Source organism: Malaclemys terrapin, chromosome 2 (assembly GCF_027887155.1).
Source record: "Malaclemys terrapin pileata isolate rMalTer1 chromosome 2, rMalTer1.hap1, whole genome shotgun sequence".
Classification (NCBI taxonomy): Eukaryota; Metazoa; Chordata; order Testudines; family Emydidae; genus Malaclemys; species Malaclemys terrapin.
The window spans coordinates 35,107,863-35,124,826 of NC_071506.1; the positions used below are offsets into that span (position 1 = coordinate 35,107,863).

General features: G+C 42.2%; 1 protein-coding gene across 4 annotated transcripts in view; it reads left to right on the top strand.

Annotated features, from left to right (window-relative positions):
* DPYS (dihydropyrimidinase) overlaps nt 1-16,964 on the top strand; it is a 60,169-nt gene that overhangs the window by 21,987 nt on the left and 21,218 nt on the right. For all 4 annotated transcript variants that reach the window (XR_008443975.1, XM_054019680.1, XM_054019681.1 and 1 more), the window contains exons 5-8: nt 3,238-3,394; nt 6,349-6,490; nt 8,676-8,818; nt 15,528-15,735. Coding sequence is in view for 3 of the 4 variants with exons in the window: in XM_054019680.1 (XP_053875655.1) it covers nt 3,238-3,394; nt 6,349-6,490; nt 8,676-8,818; nt 15,528-15,735 (650 nt within the window). In the remaining variant the exon portion in view is untranslated. The remainder of the gene's footprint in view (nt 1-3,237; nt 3,395-6,348; nt 6,491-8,675; nt 8,819-15,527; nt 15,736-16,964) is intronic.

Here is a 16,964-nt window from a genome sequence, read left to right on the forward strand (position 1 = left end):
AACGCAATTGAGGAATGGTACAACACCCTGCTGAGAATATAACTTAAAAAGAATGCCAATCACCAAAGAAAGGCACTGCTTGCATGTCTGAAAACTTCAGCCCCTGTGAACTGGTGGCACTAGATTATCTTGACATTGAATGAATGAGATGTTTTTTTTGTCATCTTACAGACGTTCACAAATAAATGAATTACATACCGGTAATGCAGTGGCTGTCTGTGTGCAAATAAAACAGTCACACAGACATCAGGATCTGGTTTATTGAGATCTAGCTTTTTGGTGAGGCTATGCCTTATCCCTTTCAGAAGGTGTGAGGGGACATTTAGGGCTGGTCCAAACTAATCCCCTACTTCAAACTAAGATATGCAACTTCAGCTATGTGAATAAAATAGCTGAAGTCGAAGTATCTTAGTTCGAACTTACCGCAGGTCCACATGTGGCAGGCAGGCTCCCACGTCTACTCCGCATACTCCTCTCGCGGAGCAGGAGTACCGGCATCGACGGCGAGCGCTTCCGGGATCGACACGATAAATTGATCCCAGAAGATCGATTGCTTACCTCCGGACTTCGAGGTAAGTATAGATGTACCCTTAATTTCCACAGGGAGAGCCACAAACAGAAGTTGCCCTTCAGAGGAGACCTTAAATTGGGGTAGCACTTGTCACAGTGCAACATCCTTCCCTCATACTGCACAGTGTTGTTAGCACTGGATAATAACTCACCCCTTGAATTGGGAACTTTCCCAACAATCTTGTGGCCCAGAGAAAAATGATAGAAATTGAGCCATGCAATTCTCTGTGTGGATTCTGTAACCTGTTCGTAGTAATGTATCAATTTACTCTATGGCATAGCTTCACCAATATGGGTCCAAGGTCTTTGACAGTCATCACAGTATGAATCTATGTATCTATCATACTTGTATGATAGTACATATACTTGTATAGTACATATGTTTATGATTAGAGCTGGGCTTTTCTGCCCCACAATTTCCCCCCATTCTGCATCATGGCAGGAGGAGAAGTGGGAAGAGAGAAAAGAAAGCCATAGGCTGGTGGTTAGGACACTCACGGACATGGGAGTCTGGAGTTCAAGTTCCCTGTTCTGAACCCAAGTCCCCAAATCCCAGGTCTGTGCCCAAACCCCTGGGCTTTGTATCTCTGTGGCTTTGAACAGAATTTCCATCCTGCACCTGAAAAACCTTTCCCCACAAGAGTTTTGGTTTTGACACATGGTGATATTTTTGGATGTAATCATTCTTAACTTAAAAAAAAAAAAAAAATTCCTGACCCGCTTTCTTTATGGTAGGCAGTATCTGAGCACCTCACAACCTTTATTGTATTTCTCCCCCCACTCCCTCTCTGAGACAGGACAGTGCTATTATCCCCATTTTGCAGATGGGAATCGAGGCACAGAGCGATTGAGTGCTTTTCCTGAGATAACACAGAAAATCTGTTGTAAAGTAGAGAACGAGACAAGAGTCTCCTGAGCCCAAGCCTAGTGCCCTAATCACTGGACCATCCTTCCTTCCTTCCCTGTACTTTTCATGCCAAATGTGATGTTTAAAAATCATGATAATCCTGCAATGTGTCACTGCACACAAGCCTGCTAATAAACAAATCCTAGATCCTTCAGTCTGGCTGTAGATGTGTTGTGGCATTCCCATGTACAAATAAAGCATTGAACCAAACAGAGGACCAGTGTTTAGGAACCTCACGTGTTCAACCTTGCAGTCACGTTTTACTGTGGCTCATATCAAAGCATGCAGATAGCTCTCCACTACAGAAACATTTATAGTTCATTACATTTCCATTAAGCTTTGTTGGTGCACCCATGAAGGTGCATTAATTCCACAGTAGCGGGATACCAGTCACCCCACGAAAAGGGCAAGTATAGTATTGTGCCAGCAACTAGTGAGTTCAATCCTAGCTCTGACGCTGAAACCTTCAGTGATCTTGGGAGAGTTGCTTAGCCATTTTTGCCTTATTTACCCCATTTGTAAAATAGGGATAGTAAAATATATTTATCTCCTTCATAAGGGTATGGTAAGGATTAATTAGTTTATGCTTGTATAGTGCTGTATATAGATACATAAATAGTATTACTGTTTATTCCTTTAAACAGGCTGTAGGACAGCTGCAGAGCAGAATAAAATTCTCACCCACCAGGGAACATAGCCAGTCACACCTGGAACCGTTATGATATTTTGGGCACACTGATTTCAGTTAACCAGCTGTAATGTTACAGACTCCAGATATATTGCATCTTTGATTTCAATATTCTGTTATAGAGGTTCACCAGAACTAGGGCCTTCTTAGTGAATGTGCAGTGATAATACCAGTGAAAGTCATTTAAAATTATCTGATATCATCTATGTTTTTGATAATGCTTGTTAAAATTTTATTTTTCCATTGATTGTGTGGTGAAGTAGCCACTCTGTAATTAAGGTTGGTACTTTTAGTAATCATTTTATTTTCAAACTCCAGCACTACCACCTTCCCCAGAGAGAAACATTCCCCCTGAAATTTCATATGATACATCTGGGTAGAATTTTCCTGTGAGGCTTGTGGGTTTTTTTTTTTTTTTCCCCCAAGACTTTTAAAGTTACAGTGATTAAAAATGTCTCTGTGGTTGACCAGAAGTTTTATTAGCTTTTTTTAGCTCAACATCTCTCCAAAATGACTCCAAGTGAGTTTTGTTCTCTTGATTACCTGTTACACAATTGTAGTTCAGACAGTTTAAAAATGTAAACTTGGAAGGTCTCTCTCTCGGTACCACCACATAATTGACACATTTTATAATGCCAAGAAGAACAATCATTCCAAATATATTTATCCCATTATGAAGAAACTTCCAGACCTCTGATATAATTTAATGTAACCTGGGACTATGTTCCTTTTGAAATGTCTTCTGCACACTAAGCAAACAATATAAAAAATCAATAATAGTATGTCTGACAGAAATATAATCGAAAAAGCTTTCCCAAGCAACATAAGAAAACATAACAGAGGATGATCAATAACCTATTCATAATGGAGATGCTGTATTAGTTTACGTGTTGTATTCTACTGTACATTAGTATCTAGTTTAAGATGACAGAGACTATACATGTTTTTTCAAATTTAAATCCACCATCTTTAGGAAGAGCAGGGAAGAGAAACTACAAAACCAGCATTTTACAGTATTTGTTGCTTAAATACTTTTTAATGATTATATTAACTCCTCATGTTTGTTTTTCAGGGAAGGTAGTATATGGGGAACCTATTGCTGCTAGTCTTGGTACAGATGGCACTCACTACTGGCATAAAGAATGGCATCACGCCGCAGGACATGTCATGGGGCCTCCACTGAGGCCAGACCCTTCAACCCCTGATTTCCTCATGAACTTACTAGCCAAGTAAGCAGACTAAAAAGCAGTGATAAGTCCAGCTGTATTGTGTATGAGACCCATTAGATGATTTATTAATGGGTCACAGCTACAGCACTTTCTGTATTCAAATAAATAAAGTTGCTAGCAAAGGAGTAATGGGGCAGCAAGGCTGCATGTTGGCAGAAAAGGTGTAATCAGATGGCAGGATCTGTAGCCACACTTTGGGATGCCCGGCTCCTTGGCTGACCCTTTTGGTTAGCAGGAGTTTGAACCCTGCATCAAACTGCTGAGTAAATTCTGCTGACTCATGGTGCCAGTTAGGGCTTGTTCCCTCCAGCAGCATGACCCTCTACTCAGAAGGAAGGAGGGGCAGAGACTGGGGGGTCCCGCAGGAATCCTTAGGAAACCAGCCATGAGGAGAATGCTTAAGCTGAGACTTTATTGGTGACTGAAACAACAAAAACAATGAGGAGTCCTTGTGGCACCTTAGAGACTAACAAATTTTAGCCCACGAAAGTTTATGCCCAAATAAATTTGTTAGTCTCTAAGGTGTTACAAGGACTCCTTGTTGTTTTTGCTGATACAGACTAACACAGCTAACACTCTGAAACCTGAAACAACAAAGTAAGTAAAACCTCAAGAAGGGGATACATTTGTCATTTTGCAGCATTTGCAGATCATAGAAGATTAGGATTGGACGAGACCTCAGGAGGTCATCTAGTCCAACCCCCTGCTCAAAGAAGAACCAACCCCAACTAAATCATCCTAGCCAGGGCTTTGTCAAGCCAGGCCTTAAAAACCTCTATGGATGGAGATTCCACCACCTCCCTAGGTAACCCATTCCAGTGCTTCACCACCCTCCTAGTGAAATAGTGTTTCCTAATATCCAATCTAGACCTTCCCCACTGCAACTTGAGACCATTGCTCCTTGTTCTGTCATCTGCTACCACTGAGAACAGCCGAGCTCCATCCTCTTTGGAACCCCCCCTTCAGGTAGTTGAAGGCTGCTATCAAATTCGCCCTCATTCTTCTCTTCTGCAGACTAAATAACCCCAGTTCCCGCAGCCTATCGTAAGTTGTGTCCCAGCCCCCTAATCATTTTTATTGCCCTCTCTCCAATTTGTCCACATCATTTCTGTTGTGGGGGGCATAAAACTGGACACAGTACTCCAGATGTGGCCTCATTAGCGCCGAATAGAGGGGAATAATTACTTTCCTTGATCTGCTGGCAACGCTCCTGCTAATGCAGCCCAATATGCCATTCGCCTTCTTGGCAACAAGGGCACACTGTTGACTCATATCCCGCTTTTCATCTACTGTAATCCCCTGGTCCTTTTCTGCAGAACTGCTGCTTAGCCACTTGGTCCCCAGCCTGTAGCAGTGCATGGGATTCTTCCGTCCTAAGTGCAGGACTCTGTACTTGTCCTTGCTGAACCTCATCAGATTTCTTTCGGCCCAATCTTCCAATTTGTCTAGGTCACTCTGGACCTTATCCCTATTCTCCAGCATATCTACCTCTCCCCACAGCTTAGTGTCATCTGCAAACTTGTTCAGGGTGCAATCCATCCCATCATCCAGATAATTAATGAAGACATTGAACAAAACAGGCCCCAGGACTGACTCTTGGGGCACTCCGCTTGATACTGGCTGCCAACTAGACGACGAGCCATTGATCATTACCCATTGAGCCCGATGATCTAGCCAGTTTTCTATCCACTTTATAGTCCATTCATCCAATCCATACTTCTTTAACTTGCTGGCAAGAATACTGTGGGAGACCATATCAAAAGCTTTGCTAAAATCAAGGTATATCACTTCCCCTGCTTTCCCCATATCCACAGAGCCAGTTATCTCAGAAGGCAATCAGGTTGGTCAGGCATGACTTGTCCTTGGTGAATGTTGATTGTTGACTGTTCCTGATCACCTTCCTCTCCAACAAGTGCTTCAAAATGGATTCCTTGAGGACCTGTTGCATGCTTTTTCCAGGAAGTGAGGTGAGGCTGACTGGTCTGTAGTTTCCTGGATTCTCCTTCCTTTTTTTTAAATATGGGCACTATATTTGCCTTTTCCTAATCATCCAGGACCTCCCCTGATTGCCATGAGTTTTCAAAGATAATGGCCAATGGCTCTACAATCCCATCAGCCAACTCCCTCAGCACCCTTGGATGCATTGCATCCGGCCCCATGGACTTGTGTATGTCCAGCTTTTCTAAATAGTCCTTAACCTGTTCTTTCACCACTGAGGGCTGCCCACCTCCTCCCCATACTGTGCTGCCCAATGCACCAGTCTGGGAGCTGACCTGGTCTGTGAAGACAGAGTCCAAAAAAAGCATTGAGTGCTTCAGCTTTTTCCACATCATCTGTTGCTCGGTTTCCTCCCCCATTCAGTAAGGCTCCCACACTTTCCCTGACCACCTTCTTGTTGCTAACATACCTGTAGAAACCCTTCTTGTTACCCTTCCTATCCTTTGCTAGCTGCAACTCCAATTGTGCTTTGGCCTTCCTGATTATGCTTCTGCATGCTCTAGCAATATTTTTATATTCCTTCCTTGTCATCTGTCTGAGATGTGGGGCCTGATTCTCTTCTCATGGACACTGGTGCATATTAGGAATAACACCGTTGAACTCCAATAATACTGGTGTAAAATTAGCATGAGACCAGAACCAGTCCCTTTGGTTGAGGCAAAGTGGGGATGCTACCTGCACACAGAAGGCCTTTGAAATATCTAAAACAAAGCATAGAAAAGTTGGATGTCGCCCCTCGGGTGTAGTAGGAGAGAACTGCATTGCAGAGGAGGAGTGGATGTCTCTACTTGGAAGCAGTTACTCTTCATGGGGGCAAGGAACTGAACTCAGATTGGCAGGGCTAGCTGCTTTTTTCAGGAGGGATAGCTGGGCATGGCCAGCCTTCCCACAAGCTCTCATGTCCATAGGAATGTGATGGCATACTCCACTTCATGGCATATCTCATTTCTTTATAGTGATGACCTAACTGTGACAGGGACTGACAACTGCACCTTCGACATCTGCCAGAAAGCTCTGGGGAAGGATGATTTCACCAAGATCCCTAACGGGGTGAACGGTGTAGAGGACAGGATGTCTGTCATATGGGAAAAAGGAGTGGTGAGTATTTTTTCTCATGATTAAGCTGATGTCGGAGCAGAAAAATCCATCTATATCCCCAACAAAAGCTAATGTAACTTCTTAAAAATACTAGCTTCCCAGACCCCTTAGATTGGCTATTATGGCATCTGGTTAGATGAAGCGGCAAGGACCCAAATGCAATTTTTGGTAACACATTTTCAATTCCCATTGACTCCAGAATCCAGTGCCCTCAAAGGAGGTGCTCTTTACCTCTCAGGGTCAGGCCCTTTGAACTAGAAACAAAAGCTGAAAGCTAGCAGTCACATTTTTCAAACGTTTATGACTAAAGCTAGAAATCTAAATAAGTGACCTGGCTTTCAGAGGTGTTGATTATCTATCACATGCTGGGTGAGTTGACACTGGAATGTAGAACACTCTGACCAATTCAGTACTATTAAAAGCTCTAGAGAACATTGGTTTAATTGAATTTTGAATTGAACTCCTTTTACCTGGTGAATCTGAATTTCTTGCTGGTAATGTATATTCAAAATATATTAATTTATCACTTAAGAAATGCCCACCCATCTCTCTCTATTGATTGTGATCTATTTTGTAAACCTGTACTTGGGATGCAAAGCAAATATGCATGTTACACACTCTGGGTGGTATTCTGCCCTGATTTACACTCTGTGTAATGTCAGGGGGATTCCCAAGGATGTAAATCAGGACAGAATATGCAAGTGAGTCATTAAACACACATACCATTTGCTGCTTTTGAAAGTGAAACACCTTGGTCAAAGTAACTTTTCAGGAAAGATCACCAAATGGGACTTAGTCATTAAATCTCTCTCTTTTCATACTTGTAGAATTGTATGGTGATTTTTTTTTAATAGCTAAAACTTTCTCCTTCCAGAGCACCAGTGCAATTAAGGCTGTCACCATTTATTTCCTTTCATTTCTCTCCCCACCATAAATCTTTATTATAGACCAGGGGTGAGCAAACATTTTGGCCTGAGGGCCATATTTGGGTATAGAAATTGTATGGCAGGCCATGAATGCTCACAGAATTGGGGTTGGGTTGCGGGAGGGGGTGAGGGCTCTGGCTGGGGCTGTGGATTCCATGGTGGGGCTATAAATGAGGAGTTCAGGGTGTGGGAGAGGGGTCCGGGCTGGGGCAGGGAAGGTGGGGGGTGGTGGTGGGTTAGGGCTCTGGCTGGGGGTGCAGGCTCTGGGGTGGGGCTGGGGATGAGGGGTTTGGGGTATAGTAGGGTGTTCCGGGTGGGGACTGAAGGATTTGGAGGGTGGAAGGGGGATCAGGGCTGGGGGTGTTCAGGGGTGCAGGCTCTGGGTGGCGCTTACCTCAAGCAGCTCCTGGAAGCAGTGGCATGTCTCCCCTCTGGCTCCTATATGCAGGCGCGGACAGGTGGCTCTGCTGCACGCTGCCCCATCACAGGCGCCACCCCTGAACCACCCTGTGGTTCCCGGCCAATGGGGGCTGTGGGGGTGGCGCTTGGGGCCGGGGCAGTGTGTGGACTGGAGCCAGAGTGGGAACATGCAGCTGCTTCCAGGAGCTGCTAGGAGTGGCCCCTGACCCTGCTCCCCGGCTGGAGTGGGGCAAACTCCAGACCCCGCTCCCCAGTAGGAGCTCGAGGGCCGGATTAAAATGGCTGGTGGGCCAGATCCGGCCCGCAGGCCGTAGTTTGCCCACCCCTGTTCTATACCATTTAATCCAGAATGTTTACTGAGTAATACTGGTAGGGAAGAGATTTGCAGACCACCTTTCTGTTTTGTACAATTCAGTATTGCCTCCCTTGCCTCCTTGTTACCCATTCACAGATCATCTGAATGTCCACCTTGTTAGAATGATTCTTCTCTTGCATCTTAATACTTACCAGAGCTATCTGGAACATGTGGCATCTACTGGTGAAATTTAGAAGGATTATAGAGCCTAATCTAAAGTCACCTGATATGAATGGGGTCTTTCCATTGATTTCAGTTGGCTTTGGGATCAGATCCATAGGCAGCTACTCTTTGAAGTGCCACTTTTGGAAAGTTAAAAGAAAATTATTGCATCAAACTCAGCTAATGTACATTACAATGTGTGTGTCAGTGTTATGATATGTGAGACCTCTACACCACTCAGCCATGTGTTTTTGATTACAGGAATTTATTTATTTCCTTCCGGACAAAATGAGTGTTTTTGCTTCCATGTACTGTTTTGCAGCACAGTGGTAAAATGGATGAAAACAGATTTGTAGCTGTTACCAGCACAAATGCAGCTAGAATCTTTAACCTTTACCCGAGGAAGGGAAGAATTGCTGTGGGTTCTGATGCTGACATCGTTATTTGGGACCCAAAAGCTACAAGGTATGGTCTGAGTAATTAAATCCCGTTCATCCAGCCTTTTATGTGGGAAAAGAAATATGAAAACATTTTGTATTGCAATAAGTCCCCAGGGTGGGGTGAGGGCAGGTCTTATTTTAACAGCACTGCACATAAATTATTTACAGGTTATTTGGCACTTACAGTAGTGTATCTAATCAGACGTCTTTGATGTCTAGACAGACTGTAAATGTTTTTCTGGACTGCTGACCTTATAGAAAAACAGCAAGGTTTGTACATTTATACTAAATACTCCTGTGTGTGAAGAGTAAAACTAACTAATGGAGTGCTAAACTCAATTATACAGTTCAGTCACAAGGTGGCGCTGGGTGTCAAATGCCGTATTTAAGCTAACTTTAGTCATACCTGGCAGAGCATTAAAAAATCTTACAGTGAACACATCTGGAGTGTATCTCTGAGAAGGAAGCTTTGTAACCCACGTATATCTGATACAGAAGCCTGACCTGCTAGCAGCAGCCAGGCAACCAACTCTATACAAGAAGTACATGACACTAACCACACTGAGACCTCCCTGTAACTATGATCCATGCTAGCTAAGTTCAGCCTCCCACCATTGCAAGAAGGCGGGAACGGGAAACAAGCATCCTTGGCTTCCCTGCGAAGGGCCCTAGCACAATCCTAGTCCTTGAACGCAAGGAAAGTGCGAGGGCTGCTCTGGGCTAGTGCCTAGTCTAAGAGGGTGGAGCCCAGGCCTCATTCTGCCCCTGCCCCAACCAGTTAAGTTAGTGTCACCCACTGGTGAGTGTATGTTATAAGTTCTTTGCCACAACAGGTTTCACCTCCAACTACAAAGGTGCCGTTTTCCTATGGGTATCTTTTCAGTCAGCAAGGCTCTGCTTCCTTATTTGGACAGATGAATTTTAAGTTCAGAAAATGCATTTTTTGTTTAGGATCTGATCCTGCTCCTGTTGCATGGGATGGGAGCTTTGCCTTTGAGTGTAACAGGAGCAGGATTGAACCCATACAGTGGTTGTGAGACAAGTACATTACTAAAGCTATGTCTACACTAGCACTTTTGTCGGTAAAACTTCTGTCAGTCAGGAATGTGAAATAAATGCACGCACACACACACACCCTGACTGACATAAGTTTCATCGACAGACACGCTGATGTGGACAGTGCTGTGTCAGCAGGAGACGCTCTCCCACCAACATGGCTACTGATGCTCTTTGATGGTTGGTTTAATTATGCTGACGGGAGAGCTCACCCCTTGGTATAGAGCGGCTACATAGGAGACCTTATAATGGAGCAGCTGCAGCGGTATAGCTGTGCTGCTGTAAGGTCTGTAGTGTAGGCATCGTCTAAGTATACAGATGATGCTAATTCTCACTAGTAGCATCTTTATATGTTTCACCAAAAATCCTGAAGAGGGCGCACACAACCTACTGGAAAAATGAAGCTAGCTGACAGCCTTCAACCATTTGAAATATTACGCACAGCCAACCTCGTAAGCTTTGTTGCATTTTGACAATGATTTGAAATTTCATAATAGCTGCATATTTATTTAGTAATAAATGTTAGATGCTGGCTCATTTGAAACAAAATCATTAGCGTCACTAACATGCCTCAGTCCAGTGCCCCTGGTAGGATGCAATGGGGTTGCAGTTTTAAAGCACTGGATGTTACCAGCGGAAAGAACTGGACAAGTGCTGATTCATAACTGTGGAGAATTGGGAGTGGAGCGTGGCAGAGGAGGCCCGTAGGGGAGATTCTGACATCTCTCTGAAAGATTACCAATGGTGATGTGAGGCAGTTTTAAAAAAAAAAAAAAAAAAAAAAAAAACCCTACAAAATCAGCTGCATTAGCCCTTCTGTGTCATTGCACAGTAACAGCAAGTTGGTGTGTTTGCTGCATGCTGAGTGTTTTGCTTTCCTTTGCTTTTCTTCCTCAGGTTATAAGAAACTAGTGGATTCAGAGTGACAGCTCAGTGAGCCAGTAGCTATTGCAGTTGACACACACAGGTTCCATTTCCAACACTCCACCAGTCTGGCCAAGACTTTCATTTTAAGGGTCCATTTCACATTGAAATCTTTGGCCTATTTCTGCAGGATTCACTAATTATTTTTGCAGGAAAAAGTGTGGTGCATGATTCTCAGTGTATGTATTTAAAAACCTCAGTCTCCTAGTTGTAATGCTTTCTGCATAGCAGCAAGCAGTCTGAGCAGAGACATGTCAAATGTACAAACTAATTAAAAATACTAGAAAATATGTAATAAAAATTACTTGGAAGTCCAAGGCAGCAGTAACTTATTTTCTACCAATTTAGGATTATTTTAAGCTCCTATACTTAAGTATTCATTAAACAGCACTTGGATAGGAAAAGAACTGTAATGTTATAGTATTTATGCTACATGATTTCTTCTTACAGACCCCAACACACACAGCACCCCAGTACATCTTGTACTTAAGTGTTGAGTGAAGAGTCTTAGGGAAAATGTGTGTGGGTAGCAGACGTGCAGTGTTGTACTCACTGACCTTTATTATTTTTAATTCAGGCTTTGCCCATGAGCGTGCAATACATGTTGATTGAAACTTCCCCCTCACTCCCAATTGCTCTCATTGACTGCTGTATTGTGTGTGTGCATTCTGACAACTCAAACCCCAGTGAAACAAAAGCAGTTAAGTGCTACATTCCAAATGGGAGGGAAAGTGGGGAAGCACACAGCAATGTGTGCATCCGAACACACACACTGTCAGCTGTTGTTTCGCTGACACCTTTTAATGCCTGAGAGACATGGACAAGTAGTGATCTGGCCCTGCAAAGATAATGGAAGCAGAGCTGTTTGAAGGGTCAGGCTTTAACGGGCTTAATCTAAAGCTCACTGAAATCAATTGGAGCCTTTATGTTGACTTCAATAGGCTCATGATCAGGCACTAAATGCTTATGCATTTATCTAATGTTGGTGGACAAATCTGCACTCATTTAAAAAAAAAATCTGCAGCCTGTATCTGTCACGTTTTTTGTCAATCTTCAGCCCCAGCTGCACATGGGGGTAACGACTTTTTGCCAAGAGACTGCTTGTTGTTATTCATAAGAAAGAGAAACACAACACATTAGCAGAGCAACTTGTGCTGTCACGGTGCTCTTAACCCCTTTGAAGTGTGAGCATAATTTTGAACACTTCATACATTAAATACCAGCAATTAGATACCATGGTGAAAGGTGTCATTAAAAAACTAGGAAACATACAATTGCGTGTGTGTGTAACACATGTGCAATGATATTTTCAGAAGATCATCTTCTTCTCTATATACGCACGCTCACTCACTCACTCAAAATCCAAAGTAGCTTTACTGAAGTCAGTATAGTTCCAGTGATGTGAGCAAGAGAAGAACCAGGCCTGATTACTTTAATAACCCTACTAAACCAAATGGCTGTGTTCATTCTGTCCCACTATGGTTGGTCTCAGTCTGCATTTGATAATGTCTAGCCTGGGACAAGAACCTATGTAATTAGTAACCAAAGTTGGAGTACTTAAATTCATCAATGTACTCTCTTGTTCAGGTCTTTGATGCTTGCAGTCAGATTATACCTTCCTTACATTGAGTAATTCCTTAATCCACCAGAAATCCCATTGTCAAAATGGGACCAATTTCAGCCCCAATAAAGATGGCAGATTTGGGCCCTTGCATTTGAACTGCTGCTGCCAATTTTCAATCTAAGTTCCATTAGCTGAGCAGTCAATAACATTCAAAGAAAATACAGGAACTTTCAGAAGCTTCCTGGTAATGCTGCTCAGTGCTGATCTTGTCAATGATAACAGAAAACACTTCGATGCAAAATTGTATTGTCATGCTCTCCGGGTCAATCAGTGCTTCTCTGGCTTCTGTTTAATCAGGTGTTCATTCATTCTTTCTACTTCTGCATGTCCTGGGACACTTCAACTGTTGTGGCTATTACCAGGGATTCCAAAGGGTCACACGTAACTGTGGCAGGTTAAATTAATGAAGATATCCTATCTCCTAGAACTGGAAGGGACCTTGAAAGGTTATCAAGTCCAGCCCCCTGCCTTCACTAGCAGGACCAAGTACTGATTTTTGCCCCAGATCCCTAAGTGGCCCCCTCAAAGATTGAACTCTCAACCATGGCCTTTATCAGGCCAATGCTCAAACCACTGAGCTATCCCTCCCCCAAAGGGTCTTTTAAAATCAATTAATTTATTTTATCAAGGGCTATTAAGGAGACTGTATTTAGATCCTGCTGTACTTTCTGAAGATTAATACTTGTATTACACTGCTGTAAAGGAGCTTTGTGGAAGGCAGCCTTCAGAAAATCCATCTAGTACATTTTAACACTGCCATTGGATTTCTTTCTTTCTTGTGCCATCTCCCATGAATTTCGTGTGTCTCTTTTTGTTTAGCGATATGCCCACCTAGTGTGCCTCTGCTATAGTATGCTGAAGTAGCCTCCATGATGAGTGTAAGGATTTTAGCTAGCTTCCACCTCTTTTTGACACCTTTCCAAAGTTTAGTGGCTCAGTGCTAATGTATGATAGGATATGATCCCTAAAGATAATTCCATCATGGGCACTGTTACTCACCACTGTGGCAGTTGTAACCATAAAGGTACAGCAGAAAGCTGCTCACAGAGACGCACTCTTTCTATAGTTATTAACGCCTGTGGGTGTATTGGTTCAAAGTTTTTGGTGGGATTGATCAATATTGAGAGAATGTTCTTGAGCTTTTCCTTCCATTTCTTCAATCTTGGAGATACGTATAACCAAGAAGATGATATTGACACTGAAGCATGTGTATTTGTCTGTTTTCTACTTAAAGCATGCTAATAAAGAGCATCTTTTCCCTGGGCAAAGCAGCCATTAAGAATACAGCACATGTGAGGTATTTAATGAAAAGTCAGCTGCCACTGAGATTCGCTATCACACTTAAAAGCAATCACATCCACTAAGTCTTCATGATTTACAGATCAATATGAAAGGACAACTACACGTTCTTCCAAAATAATCGGAAAAGTGTGGTAATGCAGTCACTAAGATTTTCCTGCATCTGTTTGCCTAATTAATCCTTTAAAGTACTTGATCCATGAACACTATTGAAAATGGTAAACTCTCAAGAAAATACTTATTCAAAGTCAGTCAGGTATTAAGATTTTTAGTATTGCTCTTATTAAAAATATAATTGCTTATAATTGCTCTTCCGGAAACTGATGAACATAGGGAATACCATCTTAGCTTTCTCTTTGAAAACTCTTTCACAAAACAAGGCCTCTGAAATAATGTTAAGGGCTGTGTTTTCACATACATAATGCTTTTTTGTACAACATGAGTGGCCAAGGCTGAAGATCTCTGGCTACTTCCAAACGATGTTCAGTAAGTGAAAATGTAAATGTAAGCACTAAAAAGGAAAAATGCCCAAGTAAAGATAAAACTCAGAGAGGAAATGAAAAATAAGTAAATAAAAATCACACTCCCCATCATACACTTAATGGGAGGCCATGTGTCTGGCCCAGGGGAAAAGAGCCAGAACATTTGAGTTCTAATCTCAGCTCTGCTGCTGACTCTGTAGCAACTTAGGGCTTGTCAGTACGGAAAGAGCTATTGCAGAATAAGCTATACATAAATCACGCTAATTATTCTAGAAGATGGTGATTTTTATTCCAGAATAGAATGTTCACACAGGGAGCTATTACAGAAGAGTTATTCTGGTCTATTTCCTCATTTAGACAATCCTTTCATCTCTTAGGGTTCATCTATACAGCGAGTCTCACAGGCCAGGTTGACAGACTCCGGCTTGGGCTATGGCACTAAAAATAGTTGTGTAGGCATTGTGGCTTGGGCTGGAGTTCGGGCTTTGAAGCCCCTTCCCTTCCTTAAGCTTCAGACCCCAAGCTCCAGCCCAAACATTTACGCAGCTATTTTTAGTGCCATAGCATGAGCGCAGGTCTGTTGGTCTGGCCTCTGAGATTTGCAACTGCTCACTGGGTAGACGTACCCTTAGTTCTGTGTCTTAGTCTACCCATTTATAAACTGAAGATAATAATGCTCATCTACCTCGAAGAAGTATTATGATGATTAATTAACATAAATTGCTTTATATCCTTGGAGGAATGGTACTACAAAAGTGCAAAGTAGTATTATCATAGCCCCAGTATAGTAAAGTAACATAGCAAAGGGACATGGTGTTGAGCTCTAGGTCACCAGGTCAAATCCAGGCCTGTCTAGCAGTGACTAATATTCATTACCAACTTCTGACTCTCCAAGGTCTTGTCTTGTTAATACTTCTCAATCTCTTACTTGCCAGAGCCAAACTTTTCAAACCAGAGGTTGCAAGCTCACTTTGATTGAAAGGACACATTTTTTCCAGGCTGTAATTTTGAACGTAGACATATTTGTTAAATTATGAGATCAGTCCAAAAATAAGGATCTGATCTGTTTTTTTACACTAACCTCTTTACAGTGGAAAATTATGCATTTAAGACTGCAAAGTCCCTTCCATTTGAAACCCCTTTTTATTCTTTTGAAATGCAATTACTTTTCAATGAAATGTTAATGCTGTATTCTATTTTTACAGCTGCTTCCATGATGTATAGTGCAAAGCTGCAGTTTAATAATGCTGCTAAATGCTCTCCCCCTCCATTTCTTGGTGCTTTATGTTGGAGTAGAATGTAAGGATAATAGTAACTTTTTTGGGTTTCTGTTTGTTTTGAAAACACAGGACTATATCTGCAAAGACACATCACCATGCCAACAATTTCAATATATTTGAAGGAATGATCTGCCATGGACTCCCAGTTGTGACAATTTCAAGAGGCAAAGTGGTGTATGAAGATGGAGTTTTCAATGTCACAGCAGGAGACGGAAAATACATTACACGTAAACCATTCCCTGAATATGTCTACAAAAGACTCAAGCAGCGGGATGAGGTTAATTAAAACAATACATTGCGGTAGTGCTTGCAATCTTTGTGCAATATGAGGAAAACTAGCTTTTTTTTGGGGGGGGGGGGAGGGGAGGTCTGGGTTTCTGTGGTTATTTCACTTGCCTTTGAGATCAAAATGTGCCCAGACTGGAGAAAGTGAACCTGTAGGTTGGAGTTTTATTGCTCTTCCTCTTTTCACACACAAACACCCGGGGCTAACTCCAGTTCTCAGGTATATCAGTGTAAGTTGGAGGTTGGGATCATGTGCCTTTGAAATCTTGGTCCCATTTATTGTACAGGTGGTCACACTGATCTAATCATGAAAAGCTCTGAGCACCTGTAATCACCATTGACTTAACAGAAGTTATAGATGTTCAGCATCTCACAGAATGAGATCCTAAATTGTGAAAAAATATCAGCAATTTTCTAGCTCTTTCATAGTTAGATATTTGGGGATCAATCTTGCAAAGTGCTGAAGACTGTAGGATTTGAGGCTCAAATAGGTAAAGAACAAGTTAAGAATAATTTAAACAAGCGAGATGTCTTCAGGTTGGCAGGGCCTGATGAAATACCTCCCAGAATACTTAAGGAACTGACTGAAGAGATCTCTGAGTCATTAGTGATTATCTTTGAGAATTTATGAAGGACAGGAGAGATCCTAGAGGACTGGAAAGGGGCAAATATAGCACCTATCTATAAAAAAGGGAATAAGGACAACCCAGGGAATTATAGACCAGTCAGCTTAACTTCGGTATCTGGAAAGATAATGGAGCAAACAATCAATTTGTAGGCATGTAGAAGAAAATAAGAAACAGTCAGCATGTATTAAGAACAAATCATGTCAAACCAACTTAAAATCCTTCTTTGACAGGTAACAACTTTGTGAATAAGGTGAAAGCAGTAGATGTGATATATCTCAACTTTAGTAAGGCTTTTGATTCTGTCTCACATGACCGTCTCATAAACAAATTAGGGAAATATAGTCTAGTTAAATTTACTATAAGGTGAGTGCGCATTTGGTTGGAAAAGTTTACTTAGAGCAGTTATCTTGGTTCACAATCAAGCAGGAAGGGCATATCAAATGGGGTCTCACAGGGATCTATCCTGGGTCTGGGTCTATTCCATATCTTCATAAATTATTTGAATAATGGCATAGAGAGTACACTGATAAAGTTTGCAGACAATACCAAGCTGGGAGGGGTTGAAAGCTTGTTGAAGGACCAGATTAAGCAA